Source organism: Lepidochelys kempii, chromosome 16 (genome assembly GCF_965140285.1).
Source record: "Lepidochelys kempii isolate rLepKem1 chromosome 16, rLepKem1.hap1, whole genome shotgun sequence".
NCBI lineage: Eukaryota > Metazoa > Chordata > Testudines > Cheloniidae > Lepidochelys > Lepidochelys kempii.
In genome coordinates this window covers 23,984,321-24,000,612 of record NC_136395.1, presented here as the reverse complement: position 1 = coordinate 24,000,612, position 16,292 = coordinate 23,984,321, and the positions used below count along the sequence as shown (strand labels likewise).

The following is a 16,292-nucleotide window of genomic DNA, read 5'->3' as shown; positions in this document are numbered from 1 at the left end:
CAGGCATTAACCTATTTCCAACTTCAATTTTACTCACCTTACATTACTTAGTTGAGATGGGGGGATAAGAGAGGGAGAAATCTGCTCTCTAGTGCATTTGAAATCTGCATATGAATCTTGCCCTTAACACTACATTTTTGTAAGTTAAACATCAAAGAATAATATTTTATTATCAAGTCCCTTCATGCTAAATTCTCAAAGCAATTTATTGCAGTCCTCATTTTTTGTTTGTCATTTGACGGTAATTTTGAAATGTAGCTACATTGACTAAAAATACACAATCAAATGCTAAATGTAGATATCACATTAATTCTAAAGTTTGAGCAGTTTGTTGGGAAATTCAGCATAAATCAAAATGTTCCACTGACATCAGATAAAGGGAACTGGTTTCATATTTTTGCTTGAGAAAATTTAAAACTTTACCAGCTTGAATCTTTTTTTCTTTATCTTCTAGCTGAACATCTAGAGTTTGATGAAGTTTCAATTTAAGCTGCTGGTTCCTCTGTAGATCTTCATCTAGTTCAATTTTTCCAACTTGTATTTGTTGAGCTTTATTAGCTATGTAACCTTTTTTGGCATACATATTTCTCTTGTACCTGGCTTTACCAATGTAAGGGCTTTCACCAGGTACATCATCAAGTTCAACATCCTGAGACATGACAAGAACAAATATCTTATATTATTTTCATACACAGTAAATGTTTTATGAGGCTTCAAAAGTAATTCATGATTTTTTACATTTAAACTTGAATTTAACATACATGTTAAGGGCCACCAACTTGAAATCCAGACAGTTTAAAAATATATGAAGAGTTCTTCATTGACACCCACACAAACAACATGGAAAAAAATGATTATGGCTACAGTCCTGCAGACACATTGGTGAAACTGACCATATAAAAACTTCTGTCAAATGAACTGAAGGAATTGTTTACTGCTAATCTCTTATAGTTATAGTAATTTAGATTATATTTGTAACACTAAAAATGTAAATTCAGGCAGAAGTGTGATTTTAATTGATGGTGCCCTTTAACTTTACTCATACTGTACTCTTCCGAATATTTCAAAAACTATATATTAGTAGTTCACCAGGAGTATTGAACATTCTCATTGATCTTTTTATACTTCTGTTGTGATGTCTCTTTCCACTCTAAAGGAGGAGGTCCAAACTCTACAATCCAAAAAGGGGTTATTCCTGTAAGTAAAATAGTGAATAGAAATCCTGCTCCCATTGAAGTCAATGGGAGTTTTACTATTGACTTCAGTAGGGTCAGATTTTCACCCAGAGTGAGTACAGGCTAAAGAATCAGGCCCAAAGTGGGGAAAATCCATTGCATAATTATCAGTAAGAATGAATGATCTATTCACTAGCTTTACTCAGCCAAAACAAATTTACAGCTATTAACATTAATATTTAAATATTAAATGCCACTTAATAGTAACATTAGAAAATATTGACTTTAAGCCTTTCGAGAAAACATGCAGAGAAAAGTATATAACTTCCAATTTCAAACAAAGTTTAATTTGCACAAATGACAAGCAGTAACTATTTAGAAAGCAAATTCTATTTAAAATTACAGTAAATAACATGTCCTGCCTCATTTTTAGTTTTATTAGAATGCAAAGCAATAGAGGGGACAAACACAAAAAAATCATTATTTTTTAAATAATTACCTCTGGTGGAAAATAACTTAATGGCTCAAATTTGGCATCAATCTTATAAAAAGCCAGTTCCTGCTCCAATTCGTATTGCTTCTGGCATGCTCGGGTTAACTCCATTGTCTTCTGCTTTAGCTAATGCCAGTATAAAACACAATGAGTCACTTTCACCAGCAAAGTACCATATTGAATTACTACATACATTAGCACTTATCACTGTATGCATTAACTGTATAGTGATGCAAAGCCTCTATACAAGAAAACAGTTATGAGAAGGTTTGGTAACAAAGGACATAACATTAAATTACTATAAACAAGACTCAGACAAAAATCAAACCTGCTGTAACACAAATGATCACATGAAGGTCCTTTGAATCTATATTTCATTTTCCTCACAAAAAAGACAACCCAAATATAGCTACTCAATGTACTAAAGGTTTCAAGAAACAGGCATGTCAATAACTAACTTAGTCAAACATCTAATCAATCAACTATGTAAATTTTCTGTAAGTAATGGTTTAACAAGCCAGAATAAGAAACTTTGTTTCAGGTGCATCTTGTTAAACTACTTTAGGTTTTAGAGAGGGCTAACTAGTGAACAACGATAAGGCTACTAATACAATACACCACTCTTCTTACATTTTTCTTTTTATGTTTTTGTGCTGAGAGGAACTTAAATTGTGCTATCAAATGGTGATACATTTAGCAAGAAATACACCACCCATAGTTTCCTAACGTTAAACTGAGTTATGAAGATATTTACAGTATTGTTAAAGCCAACTTCAATGTAATACATTGTATATCAACCCTATGTTGTTACTTAAACTTTTAGCAAAGGTCCATCATGTGATTTTTATTTATTTTTTGGTCAGCTTTTCATGCTGAATACCTGAGGAAGAGCATGCAGCAAGGCTCCAATAGACAGCAGAATGTAGGACTAATGGAGGAAAAGAAGAGAAATATAGAATAGACTGGAATAAGGGAAAGGCTTAATGAAAGGTTTAGAGATCTAAATAGTTGGTATCATGCAAAACTTCAATCACATTCAGAATAGAAAATATTTGAGGAAGAAGAATTATAGCAGATTAAGCAAATGACTAGTCTCATTGTAACTTTTTTATTTAAGATGTTTTGACACTATGACATCATGCAAGCATATCCTATGCAAAAATACAAAATTGTGCAATCCAGCTGTACATGGGGACTACCTTTAGTGAGGAATAAAGGCTCAGTGGAAAGGGAACTGTGACAAACCAAGATACCAGCTAAAGGAAGAAAGAAGCAAGCAAAGTTTGTCATCCAAAGGATAACAGTGGGTTAAGTTGTAAAATATATGCTGCTAAACTCTCACTATACTGAGAACTACATTTTAGAAATATGCTGCTGTTTGGTAGAAAATATACTGGGTATACTTATACAAATGTATAGCTCTACTCATCTCTTAGCTGAAAGGAAATATTAAATAATAAGATTTCACAGACATACCTAATGAAAGTATATAAATCAAATGATAAGTTTAATTATTTATAATTTTACATTTTACACCCAGCAATGAAAGATAATCTTCAAATACAGGCTCTTAGAATGATATGAGCAAAATAGAAGCAAACAATGGACATGACCTACAATAACAGTAATGAAGAAGAACCCAGTGGCAAACACCTTTTACTATCACAAGGTAAGTGTGGATTATTTTTCTTCACTACAGCAGCAATTTAAAAATTAAACAATGAAGAATCATCAGTACACTAGAAATTTAGCAGCCATGAGTAACTTAACCTCTTACTAATACACAAAGTTTTAAACAAAAAATGACTAGAGGCAAACAGCCATTAGCTTTTTTAAAATACTAAGGTGATAGGAAACATACAATTTTATAACTTGAAAGCCTTAATTCAGGAGAAATGTGTATATTACACACTGCCTATTTCCAGGCAAACTAAATGAAAAGACAACTAAGCAAATGTCCATGTGTTTCTTGGTATTCAATGGGCCACTCAACTTGCACACAGGATAAAAAGTTACAGGAGCAGAAAAGGGGGCAAAGAATGTAAGTGAGGAGGGAAAGAGATACAGAATGTGGTTCTTTAATGAAAAATCTGTACATTTTGAAATGTGGGTGTACAAATTAAAGGTGTTTAGCAAATTTACTTGGGCATGTGGGAGGAATCCATGCAGATGCTGGATAGAATTACAAAGGTAATATTTTTAGAGAATTTAGAGCTAAAATTTTCAAAAGTGGCTACTCATTTTGGATGCCTCAATTTGTGTGTCCAATATTAGATACCCTGGGCTCAATTTTCAGATGAGATGAGCACACACAGGTTCCAGTGAAGTCAGTGAAAGTTCAGTGCCCAAAACCTACAGAGGTGAGATCTGCCAGGGGCCAGAGCAGTCTGTGCAAAGGCCATGTTTCTTCTCAGGCTTCCTAGCATTACAATGCCAATATAGTCATGTCGCCAGAGAAACTTCTGCTGTCCATGGACAAAATCCTCAAACCACAACCATCCTGTGCTTACCAATGGTTCTATAACACAGAAGGAATGCATACAAAAGTGTAATAAAGCCACAGGATGTATTAAGTTTTGTTCTTATTCTTTGTGAAGTTGGTAAGGATACAGCATATATTACTCTGCTTGCCTACTCCCAAGCCACAAAATCTTCAATCCCAGGGAGGATTTTCTGGGAAATGGAGAGATAGATAATGGTGAAAAGGCAGAACCCCCTGCTGTGTCAGCAAGGGAAGATATACACATGGCGCATTCAAGTTATAACTCATCAAGTTTTCATCTGCAGGCTTCTGTAACTATTGGCCATTTAAACAAGATTTGTTTATGGGCGTTTATGCTGCATTGACTGTCCTTCTGCAGTATAACGCTTTTCTAGGGCTTGTTTGACTCGGAAGGCCACAAGTATATTGTGCTGGATTGGATCAGTTTCAGTTATTATTCCTGCTTCTTCCCCAGCTGGAGGTGCTTTAAAATTTAGATGGCAATTTCTTCTCAGAGATACCACTATGGTAACTCCTAGTCAGACACCTCTAAATATGTAAATTGCTCTAGGTTCTCGGTCTAACAAAATACCATTTACATAAGTCTTAAGCAATCTGAGCAGACGGTTGACTTTATGAATGTAGTGCTACACTGAGTATAGTGTATGTGAAAGGTGCCAGATTTAACAACCCTGGAGACTAAAGTCCTGGTTTTATCCACAATATAGATACAGCACAGGCAGTGGAAGTGTAAACTTCTCCTGGCAACTTCACCATTGTGCCTCATCCAGGTAGAGTGAAATTAATTACAGTGAGTTAATTCTCTCTGCCCCATTCCATCTTTGGCCTCCACCCCAAGATTACCAAAGCCACCACTGTCACAACTGGTAATGTGGATCTTTCCCTCAAGGAACTGGTCCAAGAACATTAACTCACTACACACAAAATACCAGAGACCTGCTGAATGTGGATTGGTCACTACCAGTCTGCCTGGAGTTGAAGCATCGCCCTGTACCAGAAAAGCTTCATATCCCACTTACAATCCACTGAGCCATCTAAATACAAATTTAAACATAAATCCCCAAGCATTTAAACATATATTATATTGCATTTATTGTTAGTGAAACAAAATGATTCTCAAAAATATTTCTTCAGTATTTATTTTTAACCCAAATGATTAATTTACCAATTCATTTTTGGTGTCCAGGTCCCTCTCAAGTTCTTTGTAGATTTGTTTCTGTTGAAGGGTTTTTTGTTTTAATGATCTATTCACCTCATCTTGATGCTGAAGTTGTTCAAGCACTTCAAACTGTTTAATTTTAAGGTCCTCCATCTCTTTTATTGTTTTCTCTAAATCTTTTTCTAATTTTTCTATTTCTTCTGCAAAACAAAATAATCCAAACACTCAAACATTTTTCCAGTTGCTTCTTCAATCTGAAACTTGGAAGCAATGGTGCTTCTCCACTTTAAGGCAATTAGTATATTTACACAATTTTTTAAAATCTGTACTGAAATAAATACTTAAGAGAACTTCCTGAAATAATTCTTGTTTTACTTATATTGTGCTTTACATGTAAGTCTTGTTCTTTAGATGTATATCAGAATTATGTCTGATATACAAACTTTGAAATCTTTTGTTTTTAAACAGGCATCTTCAATTAAACCAAAATTTCAAACCTTTCCAGCTTCTTGTTTTGGTTAGCTATCTCTATGTGCATATACAGAGAATGAGAAGTTATACTAAGGCTCCTTTATACCACTCTGGCAGTGTAAGAGGATCACAATGTGGGTGGAAATGGTGCCCTGAAAATATCCTTTATGCAGGGTATCTTTAGCCAGGGAAGAGCTGGTATAAGGGCTATATACTGGCCTTCTCACAACCTCCAAAGTTAGGAGCACGGCAGGGGTGTAGCTAGAGTGCACTGCACTTCAGTTTTTAAGGGAAGCAAAGCTTAAGTTATACCATTCTTGCCCACCCAATCCCTGTCCCAAGCACAGGAACGGAGTTACTAAGAATCAAGCCCACTATGCTGTGATTTTCCATACGTGACATAATTTAAAGTGAGATGAGAAGTAAAACATAGCTTGTGACCTTATGATACATAAAGTCAGCCTTCTTAAATATGAATTTAAATAAAAGATAATTCTTCTTGTGTCTACAATAGAATTGGACACTGAGTAGGCTAAAATCCTCCTTTTTTTCTTGGAGGACCTTTAAACAGTTTTTAAGAGGACATAGCTGGTCACATCATAAGTTGGCAGTAAACTTTAACAGTGTACTTAAATCTTAATTTTAATAATCCATATCAAATCATGACATCAGGAATTACAAAGCTTTTAAATATAACCTTCTAAATTTGGTATAGTTCACAGTAGCTCTAACATATCATCATGATTACCTAAATTAAACCTCTCAAGAGCCTCCTTCCTGTCATGATTTGTCACTGGCTGTCCGTCAAGGTTTTCCAGTGAGCGTAGGTGGAATATGGTATATAGGCGGTAATGAGGCAGATTTACAACTGGATTGTCTGCCAGGAACAAAGAAGTCAAGTCTTTTAAGGGCTTCAGCTTAGCTATGTCATGGAGCTAAACCAAAGAGAAAGGTACAATGATTAGACATCTTTCCAAAGACAATCACTCCCCTACCATCCATTTTCTACTTTTTAAATAAAATACATTGTTAATGTAAGTGAAGGCTACATTTCACTGTTTATATAACAATGTAATTTCTAAAACTGATGCCCCCACCAAAATTATATAGCAATATCAGAGCTCAAATTGTGAACTAAATTTATGGAGTTAAAGTGTTCTCTGTGGGAGAAACCCATGGGAAGTGGAGAGAAAGTTATGGAATCTTGACCTTGGAAATTCCAAGTAGATGTCACCTCAGGTGGAGGGGCACTTTGGGGGAGGGGGAGAAATACCAGCTTTCCAATCCCAGACACCCTTGGGGTTCATGGGGAAATGGAACACCAACCCTGTGAAGCTGTCTTCAAAGAGGGCTGGACCATCTTGGCTCCTACAGCATGGTTTCTTCAGGAGCTTTACTACCACTAAAATGAGCCCTACTCACAGCCATATTCTTGCAGAGTACACAAAAGGGACCACAAACATTAATCTAATCATGTCTCAGTTAAGAAGTTTTTTTGAAATGCCAATCATTTCTATTCTTTGCACAAAGCACATATGTAACTAACTTATGCTAATTAGAGTTGGGCACACAGCATGAAGAATTGAAATGGAACCCACAATTTGGGAGAAGCTTGTCAACTTCCATGAAGTCTTTCCTGAGCTTGCAAAGCCTTACATTGCCCTGACTAATAATAGTTTGTATGATGTGAGTGCTTTGTGACAGAGGGAGAATTTTCCTGATAAACAGTGAGTAGCCTTGTTATGTAGACAGCAAATCTATATTATTATATCTTTTCCCCAGAGAGCCTGTAATTTTCATGTTGCTGATTAATTGAGAAGTTAAATATGAAAGTTTTTTAAAAATAAAATATTTCTAACAATTATTTCTCCTAGTTAAAGTCACTTACTGATGATATTTTATTTTGCCTCAAAATAAGGATGCGCAGGGACCTTAATTTCTTGCCTACCCACACAGGAATGTGCTCAATCTCATTTCCTGCAAGGTTCAACTTTTGTAGATTCTGCATATGCTCTAGACCTTCAATTTTACTGGAAACAAGAAGAGAAATAGAATTTAGACATCATGAAGCAAATCATATATACAGTGTAGCTATGGCCTCAGGGATACTGTACACTGAAACCTGTCTTAACTGGTCACCGAAAAAAACAGTAAAAATGGATGCACAGTGAAGGTGATCAAACAAAACTATACTGAAAACCTGGATATATTTTAAAGTGGTTAGATAAGACAGACGTTGCCTATTGTAGCTGGACTTCATTGCAGATTTCTCTGTAATATGCATTAAGTATCTTACATCTCCTTATTTTAACACTATAATTAAAATGATGAAAACACCTTCAGAGTTTCATTTTAATAAATTCACTTTCCCCTCTCTCACATTTTAGAATCAGCCCTAGGAAACATGAATCAAGCAAAGGCAAAAAACCAGACACCATAATTTTGATTATAAAGGTGTGGCTAGTCTGTAGCCTCTCAAATGTGGAAGATGTACAGTATAAAGAAAAAAATCAATAGAATGTTTCTCTTTTGGAAAGAAATCAGCTTCAGAAAATATATAACTAAATTACCTTTGTTCGCAAGTACTTTTCAATTGACCTTAATACACATAACTGCCATTTTTTCCACAGTGGAGTTTCACTTTCTTGTCAGAATCGTGGTCAGAAAGCATTTCTATATTTTGCAAATCCAAGTATGTATGTGATGTATGTAGTGTAAAAAGACACTAAAAAAGACTTTTCTTATCAACAAAAGTAAGAGAGGAAGAAGAGGCCCAACAGTACCTCCCATACATAGTGGAGCTTTACGGACAATGCTGTTATCCCTTTACATTAACCAATCATGCTGCACAAGGGGTGGAATGGTTTGTAATACACATTCATTTCTGGTAAATTTTATATTTAGACTCTTTGTATAATTTGTGTAATATTTGGTGTTTAAGTGATCATATGGCATACTCAAAGGTCTGTCAGTGAGCACAGTCGTTTGTCAAACCAGTGAAAGCAAAGAAATGTGTGAGATGAGATGACACTAATGTACCTGTCACCTGGTTTTTAATGGTGTAAATACAAATATCTTCCATACGTATTTTGGGAACACAGCAAGTTGGTTGTCTGCACTACCTGAAGACATTATGGTGTGAAGAACACATTTTTATGAAGCTACTGAACAACTTCAAATAGGTAGACCATACAAGAGGTTTTGTTTTTTATAGTGCCATAGACATAAAAGAAAAATGTATGCCGCCACATCACTGCTGTTGACTGCCTACACTGGTTACTATTGCAGTGCCTATTCTTTTGGCTACCATACGTTAGGAATGGCCACCAATAGAGAAGTGCCTCAATAGCCCAAACAATCATTTTTGTAATTAACCTTAATTCTGCAATATATGTTTCAAATACATAGTAACAGTACAAAACAAGTCATAACCAAGGTGTCATTTAAGCTATGTATATTATAATCAAGCAAAAACGGAAAGTAATCTTATAGGTATATATCACTTTACTAGTATGGTATTATTTCATTTTGTTTTCTAACCCTCTTGAAAGAGGAAGTTGCATCACTGCAGCATGTAGAAATACTATTTAGTCAGTCTTCTGCACACTTCCTTTATTAACCTCTTTACTGCTATTGTGGTTACTGCACTTGCAAAGAAAACCTCCTATAGAAAGAATTAATAAGCCTACTTTATCAGTGGTAAAACTAATGGGAGCACGGAGAAGTTGCTCTTTCATCCCATCCACTGTCCCCTCAGCATTTTTTCAATCGAGTAACTTCCTCCCAAAACACTGAAAGCTGCCCTTTTGTGGCAAATAAAATAGGAGTTTAATGAGTGCACTGACTGCATGAGCAGGCCCTTTCAGTTTAATCTTTCAGTTCTCTTTTCTGAAGGTGAATCTTTTCCATTCTCATATAACAAACAGCAAGAACATTTTGTAATATTAATGCATGAAATATTTTAAATATATCTAACTTTTATACCACACTCCTGACCATAGAATCTGAACAACTTAAATTTTTAAAAATAAGTAACATTCTCCACCCACACCAAAAACAGAGTGTCCGCTTACCTGATTTTATTGTAGGACAAATTGAGTTCGTGTAGCTTTAACTGTTTATCCAACTTCTCAATCTTCTCTATTTGATTGTTACTGAGATTTAATACCTCTAGTTTAGAGCACTCTTCTAATTTTTCTATGTACTAAAAAACAAATTATATGTAGTAGTTTGTTAATACAAGATGGTACCTATATTTGCATTCAGAACAGCAGGTTTATGTTTTTAAGAATCATGTCTCCATAAAAGCTACTACAAATCATTATTATCCCCTTTACCATAGAATTGCAAATCTGAGCTCTGAAATTTTGCATCGGGACACACCTGCAGCTGAACACACCTGCAACTTTCCATACTGCAAAAGAGTGGAAAACTACAGGTGCTACTAGCTCTGCAGTAGACCAGCCTCATCTACAGAAAGGACTACTTTCCACACAAAAAATTAAAATAAAATAAATCCATAAGAGGCACCACTACCCAGAAGTTGAGAAATTACACAAACATGTACCCATGTTTTAGCTTTGTTCCACATGTGAAACTCTCATTGGTATCGATGGTAATTTGTACCATGATGAGGCTTGATTCTGTAATTCTTACTTTCATAAGTAGCGGTTGCAGAATTGGGCCCAGAGAGGTAGACTGGCTCTTCTCATCTACTTAAAGTGTTTTCCTAACCATTATTTCCAATGTTTTAAAATATTATTGAACTTTAATACTATTGTGAATTATAGTTAATAAGAAATTGCATGCAGTAACCCACCTTAAATTTCTTGCCCCCATCCTTAGCAAGAGAAAGATTCAGTGATTTTACGTATGTCAAATTTTCCTGTTTGGACAGGTTTTTAATAAGAGATTCTGTAATGTATTTAACTCCTGGACTAATACTGTCTTCATCTGCAAATTATAGAAAAAGTGTGATTCAACTAGCACTGAAAGAAAAAAAGTGTAATACTTTTGCTTAGTTAGTACAACAAAACAAGGGAAACCTGCATAGAGGCTGAGAAGGAGATACACATTGACAGCAGCTCCAAGAAGCGTTGTGCCTGAGGAAAATACAATGCCTCTGGGAGTGTTGAGGAGGGGCACCTGGTAAATCCTTTAACAAGATGCAGTGTGCATTATCCCTGTGCCAGTCCACCTCCACTGTCTAGTGCAGGAAGATGAAAGGAGTCAGGGCCTCATTTTGCTACCCCTGTACAGTTTCTAGTGCCACTGTTGCTATCAGAGTGCCCCGGTCCTTGTGTGCCAAGAACTTGATTAAGTGAGATTTCTAGCTTCCCTCACCTTTCCCATCATCATCAATTCCTGTTTGGATTATAAAATCTGGGGGCATGGATCATGTGACTTTTATTCCTGTAGCTCTTCAGGGAAAGAATTGTCTCTTTGTTATATATTGGTAGCCCTTGCTACTTTAATACAAATCATAATAAAGCACCATGCAAATTTATGAAGCAAAATAAATATTAATCCAAATCTTTTTTCATCTAGTCTTTCAGCTGAAATATTAATATTACATATAATATGTGATAAAATGTTTTCATTGACTTATTACATATGTATTTTTAATATATCAGTGTCCCTTTAATTTAATCTTGTGTATGTAGTAAATACTGACTTTCTCCAGCTGTTTGATTTCCAATTGAACTTGAAACAAAGATGTCTTGTTTACGGTTATATTTGTACATCACCTTTCACTGATGATAATGTACAGGTCTAGGATTAGGGGCAATCGGTTAATTTATGCCCCCTCTGCTGCCTGAGGGGGTATGCTCTGTATAAAACAGTTCTTAGGGGTTTAAAATCAGAAATATATAATGTCGATATTTGGAATCTGGATGATGCCTAAGCAATTTAAGACAATTTATTATAGGGTAGGCTAAATATGGGGTCTAAAATATGTGACAATGACCCTTTAATACACCTTATAATAGATGGACATGTAGCTAATTTTATTCTGCCAATATTAAATGCATTCAGGGTTGATTCTTATTATTTACACAATACCTTTGTCAATCTGATATTCAAAAGAAGCTCCTACATCACTTTCTACTGTAACATCAAGCTGTTGATACCTCTGTCCCCTTCTTTTGGAAGTTGCAGGTGTGCCCTGCCTGCTAAGAGGAGATGGTGACCTGCTACTTGAAGTGACAGTCAACATTGGACTAGGCGTACGAGAGGGTGATATCTGTCTTTTTCTGGGTGATGTTCTTTGTAATGACCCTTTCTTCATTGCACAGAACGCAGTCAGTCATCTGGCAAAAATCTGTAAAACTAAAAATATATATATATTCAAGATTGTCATGGACTGTACATGTATATAAATCTTACTGAAACTGTTTAGATGTAAACTGAAATACTGTATATTTGTTTTATTTAATGATGTTTATGCACACATTGTCTTGGCATCTGTGTTTGATATAAATTCCCAAAATGCCATATTTAGATGGCACACAATAAAGAGTAAAAAAAACCTCATCTCCTCTCTGCCATCCTACCCTAAGAAAAAGCTCTTCAGCAACAATCCTTGAAAAAAAGATGTATCTTACCCCATTCTCTAATAGTTAGTAAAGTTGGGTCCTGATGAACCACAATGCAGGAAGAGGAAATTCCTCAAATGGAGACCCTCCACTAAACACACACTACTTCCATTGGGGGGGAGGGATATCTTAGTGGTTTGAACATTGGCCTGGTAAACCCAGGGTTCTGAGTTCAATCCTTGAGGGGGCCATTTAGGGATTTGGAGCAAAAATTGGGGATTGGTCCTGCTTTGAGCAGGGGGTTGGACTAGATGACCTCCTGAGGTCCCTTCCAATCCTGATATTCTATGATACTTCTACTTCCACTGACTTTAATGCATCTGGAAGTAGATTGCAAGCCAATGCAGTTAATATTCATAATAGGCTGAGGGCATTTGATTATCTGGTACCTAAATAAAATGCCTTACATAATAAAATATACTTACTCTAGGTTAATTCTACTCATCAACTAAAGGTTCAATGTATTCTTTCTGTTTGTGGAAGCCCATAAACCCACATCCTCACTGTGGAATGATTTTTACAAAATCAAGCCAGGAGGCAAAAGCACATTTTGGTCCACACTTTATAAAGCCAAGATGAGAGCATCTGCCTTTTGAAGATTAATGGTCTTTATCGTGGGGTTTTCTTACTAGACACAATGTAATCACTCATGTGGCACAAAGCTTTGGAGACTTCTTCATTCAAAAGGGGATGATAACTGCCATGATTGTATAAAAGTCACTCTTCTGGTCCACCTCAAGGCTCCAAAACAGCCAGAAGCTCATTCTTCATAGACGATAGGAATTAAGAGGTTTATTTGTTTTATTTTATGAACTAACACAACATGCACATGTGATTTTACACTGCACATCCACATGTCGCCACACTAAAACAACATCAGTGTAACTCCACACCCCATCACCAGGACTTCATAATCAGCACATTGCTGCACCCTGGCAGCAATACAACTTCTATACAACACAACTTCACAGTAAACAACAGTTCCCAGAAGTGGCACTTCACAGGGCACTTTGACATGACAACTGCACATCAATTCTGCTACCCTCTGACTGACGCACTACGCGCACCAGCACCCCTTCCTGTGGCTCTGAGACCCAGCCAGGACATGGGGGGGGGCAGTCCCCAGTTACCTGAGGCGCTGGGGACATGTGGATGGGGGGTCGGGCCCCTCTCACCTGAGGCGCTGGTGGGGGGGGGGAGGGATGGGGGTCGGGCCCCTCTCACCTGAGGCGCTGGTGGGGGGGGGAAGGGATGGGGGTCGGGCCCCTCTCACCTGAGGCGCTGGTGGGGGGGGGAAGGGATGGGGGTCGGGCCCCTCTCACCTGAGGCGCTGGTGGGGGGGGGGAAGGGATGGGGGTCGGGCCCCTCTCACCTGAGGCGCTGGTGGGGGGGGGAAGGGATGGGGGTCGGGCCCCTCTCACCTGAGGCGCTGGTGGGGGGGGGAAGGGATGGGGGTCGGGCCCCTCTCACCTGAGGCGCTGGTGGGGGGGGGAAGGGATGGGGGTCGGGCCCCTCTCACCTGAGGCGCTGGTGGGGGGGGGAAGGGATGGGGGTCGGGCCCCTCTCACCTGAGGCGCTGGTGGGGGGGGGGAAGGGATGGGGGTCGGGCCCCTCTCACCTGAGGCGCTGGTGGGGGGGGGAAGGGATGGGGGTCGGGCCCCTCTCACCTGAGGCGCTGGTGGGGGGGGGAAGGGATGGGGGTCGGGCCCCTCTCACCTGAGGCGCTGGTGGGGGGGGGAAGGGATGGGGGTCGGGCCCCTCTCACCTGAGGCGCTGGTGGGGGGGGGAAGGGATGGGGGTCGGGCCCCTCTCACCTGAGGCGCTGGTGGGGGGGGGAAGGGATGGGGGTCGGGCCCCTCTCACCTGAGGCGCTGGTGGTGGGGGGGGTCAGGGATGGGGGTCGGGCCCCTCTCACCTGAGGCGCTGGTGGTGGGGGGGGTCGGGATGGGGGTCGGGCCCCTCTCACCTGAGGCGCTGGTGGGGGGGGGGGGAGGGATGGGGGTCGGGCCCCTCTCACCTGAGGCGCTGGTGGGGGGGGGGAGGGATGGGGGTCGGGCCCCTCTCACCTGAGGCGCTGGTGGGGGGGGGGGAGGGATGGGGGTCGGGCCCCTCTCACCTGAGGCGCTGGTGGGGGGGGGGGAAGGGATGGGGGTCGGGCCCCTCTCACCTGAGGCGCTGGTGGGGGGGGGGGGAGGGATGGGGGTCGGGCCCCTCTCACCTGAGGCGCTGGTGGGGGGGGGAGGGATGGGGGTCGGGCCCCTCTCACCTGAGGCGCTGGTGGGGGGGGGAGGGATGGGGGTCGGGCCCCTCTCACCTGAGGCGCTGGTGGGGGGGGGGGGAAGGGATGGGGGTCGGGCCCCTCTCACCTGAGGCGCTGGTGGGGGGGGGGGGAGGGATGGGGGTCGGGCCCCTCTCACCTGAGGCGCTGGTGGGGGGGGGGGAGGGATGGGGGTCGGGCCCCTCTCACCTGAGGCGCTGGTGGGGGGGGGGGAAGGGATGGGGGTCGGGCCCCTCTCACCTGAGGCGCTGGTGGGGGGGGGGGGAGGGATGGGGGTCGGGCCCCTCTCACCTGAGGCGCTGGTGGGGGGGGGGGGAAGGGATGGGGGTCGGGCCCCTCTCACCTGAGGCGCTGGTGGGGGGGGGGGAGGGATGGGGGTCGGGCCCCTCTCACCTGAGGCGCTGGTGGGGGGGGGAGGGATGGGGGTCGGGCCCCTCTCACCTGAGGCGCTGGTGGGGGGGGGAAGGGATGGGGGTCGGGCCCCTCTCACCTGAGGCGCTGGTGGGGGGGGGAGGGATGGGGGTCGGGCCCCTCTCATCTCAGGCGCGAGGGGGTCGGTCTCGTCTCGGAGATTGGGGATCCCGGTCCCCGCCCCAGGGAGTTCCCCACGGCTCCGCGTTGATTACCTGGGTTGACATGGTAACGCCTTGCCGCCGCCGCCGCCTATTTCCCCGGCGTTCTGGGCCTGGGCAAGCCTGGAGCCCTCTTGTGGCCAAACCGGCCTCCCGCCGGGCGCTACGACGGCTGCCGCCCCGCCGGCGCGACACTTACGGCGCAGCGGCTCCTTTAAGAGCCCGGCGCCGGCAGCCGAGCCGCCGCCATTTCGGTTTGGTGCTGACGGGAAAGGGGCGGTGCCCGTCGTGGCCGCGCCCCTTCCTAACGGCCACCGGCTCCCCCTTCCATCGCGGGCCCCTCCCGGCGCAGGGGGAGCCGGAGCCGGAGCCGGAGCCGGGCCCTGCCTCAGGGGGGCGGGCTCTTCAGGGGGGGGCGGGGCTTAGGGACCACCCGCACCAGGGGCTCTGACTGAGGCGGCTCCCCGCAGGGCTCTGTGTCGGACCCCGGTGTCCGGCCCGGCCTGTCACCCTGCCTGGGCTGACGCGGGCGAACTGAGCGGTCCCTGCCTGGATCTCTCAGAGGAGGCCGCAGATCCCAAGGCCCTGTCCGCTCCGGCGCCCTGTGGAGGAGCCGGGCCGGGGGTGGGTCACCGCTTGGCCCGTGGCTCGGGCTGGCCAGTGTGCGGCGCTCCCGCCCCGGGTGTCCCCCGGGGCGGGGGGGGGGGATCAGGGGAGCCGCCCGGCCGCGTTAGCGTGGTGGAGTTGCTGGAGGTTTGATCTCAGGCGGGGGCGGCGTGTCAGACGCGGGGCTTTGGCTGCTGGGAGCCGCGAGTGCGGAGCGAGGGTCACCGATCAGGGCCTGGGCGTGAGGACCCGTCTCCCGCCAGCTGAGGGCAGACGCAGCGATGTGGCTCGAGTGCCTCTCTGCGGGGTTGGGCCCCAGTTTAGGCTGAGTTATTCCCACGTTGCCTTTTGAAATGGCAGGTGTCACTCAAGCTTTGGCCAACCTGTCCCCTCTCAACTGTATCCTGAGCAGAGTTGTTGAGGCCCTCCCCAGGGGTGG

General features: G+C 42.5%; 1 protein-coding gene across 11 annotated transcripts in view; it reads right to left on the bottom strand.

Annotated features, from left to right (window-relative positions):
* Positions 1 to 15,586, bottom strand: part of CNTRL (centriolin) — a 58,922-nt gene extending 43,336 nt beyond the window's left edge. Inside the window, exons 1-10 of one of the 11 annotated variants that reach the window (XM_073314960.2) lie at positions 15,302 to 15,586; positions 11,865 to 12,131; positions 10,621 to 10,754; positions 9,875 to 10,005; positions 7,690 to 7,831; positions 6,550 to 6,736; positions 5,337 to 5,530; positions 2,868 to 2,924; positions 1,675 to 1,794; positions 424 to 649 (exon numbers count right to left, since the gene is read on the bottom strand). In XM_073314960.2, coding sequence (XP_073171061.1) covers positions 424 to 649; positions 1,675 to 1,794; positions 2,868 to 2,924; positions 5,337 to 5,530; positions 6,550 to 6,736; positions 7,690 to 7,831; positions 9,875 to 10,005; positions 10,621 to 10,754; positions 11,865 to 12,090 — 1,417 coding nt within the window. In that variant the 5' untranslated portion in view covers positions 12,091 to 12,131; positions 15,302 to 15,586. Of the gene's footprint in view, positions 1 to 423; positions 650 to 1,674; positions 1,795 to 2,548; positions 2,597 to 2,867; positions 2,925 to 5,336; positions 5,531 to 6,549; positions 6,737 to 7,689; positions 7,832 to 9,874; positions 10,006 to 10,620; positions 10,755 to 11,864; positions 12,132 to 14,615; positions 14,634 to 15,301 lie in introns of those variants that run through there. The other 10 variants (XM_073314955.2, XM_073314949.2, XM_073314952.2 and 7 more) reach the window with 10 other exon arrangements.
* Positions 15,587 to 16,292: the final 706 nt, after the last annotated feature.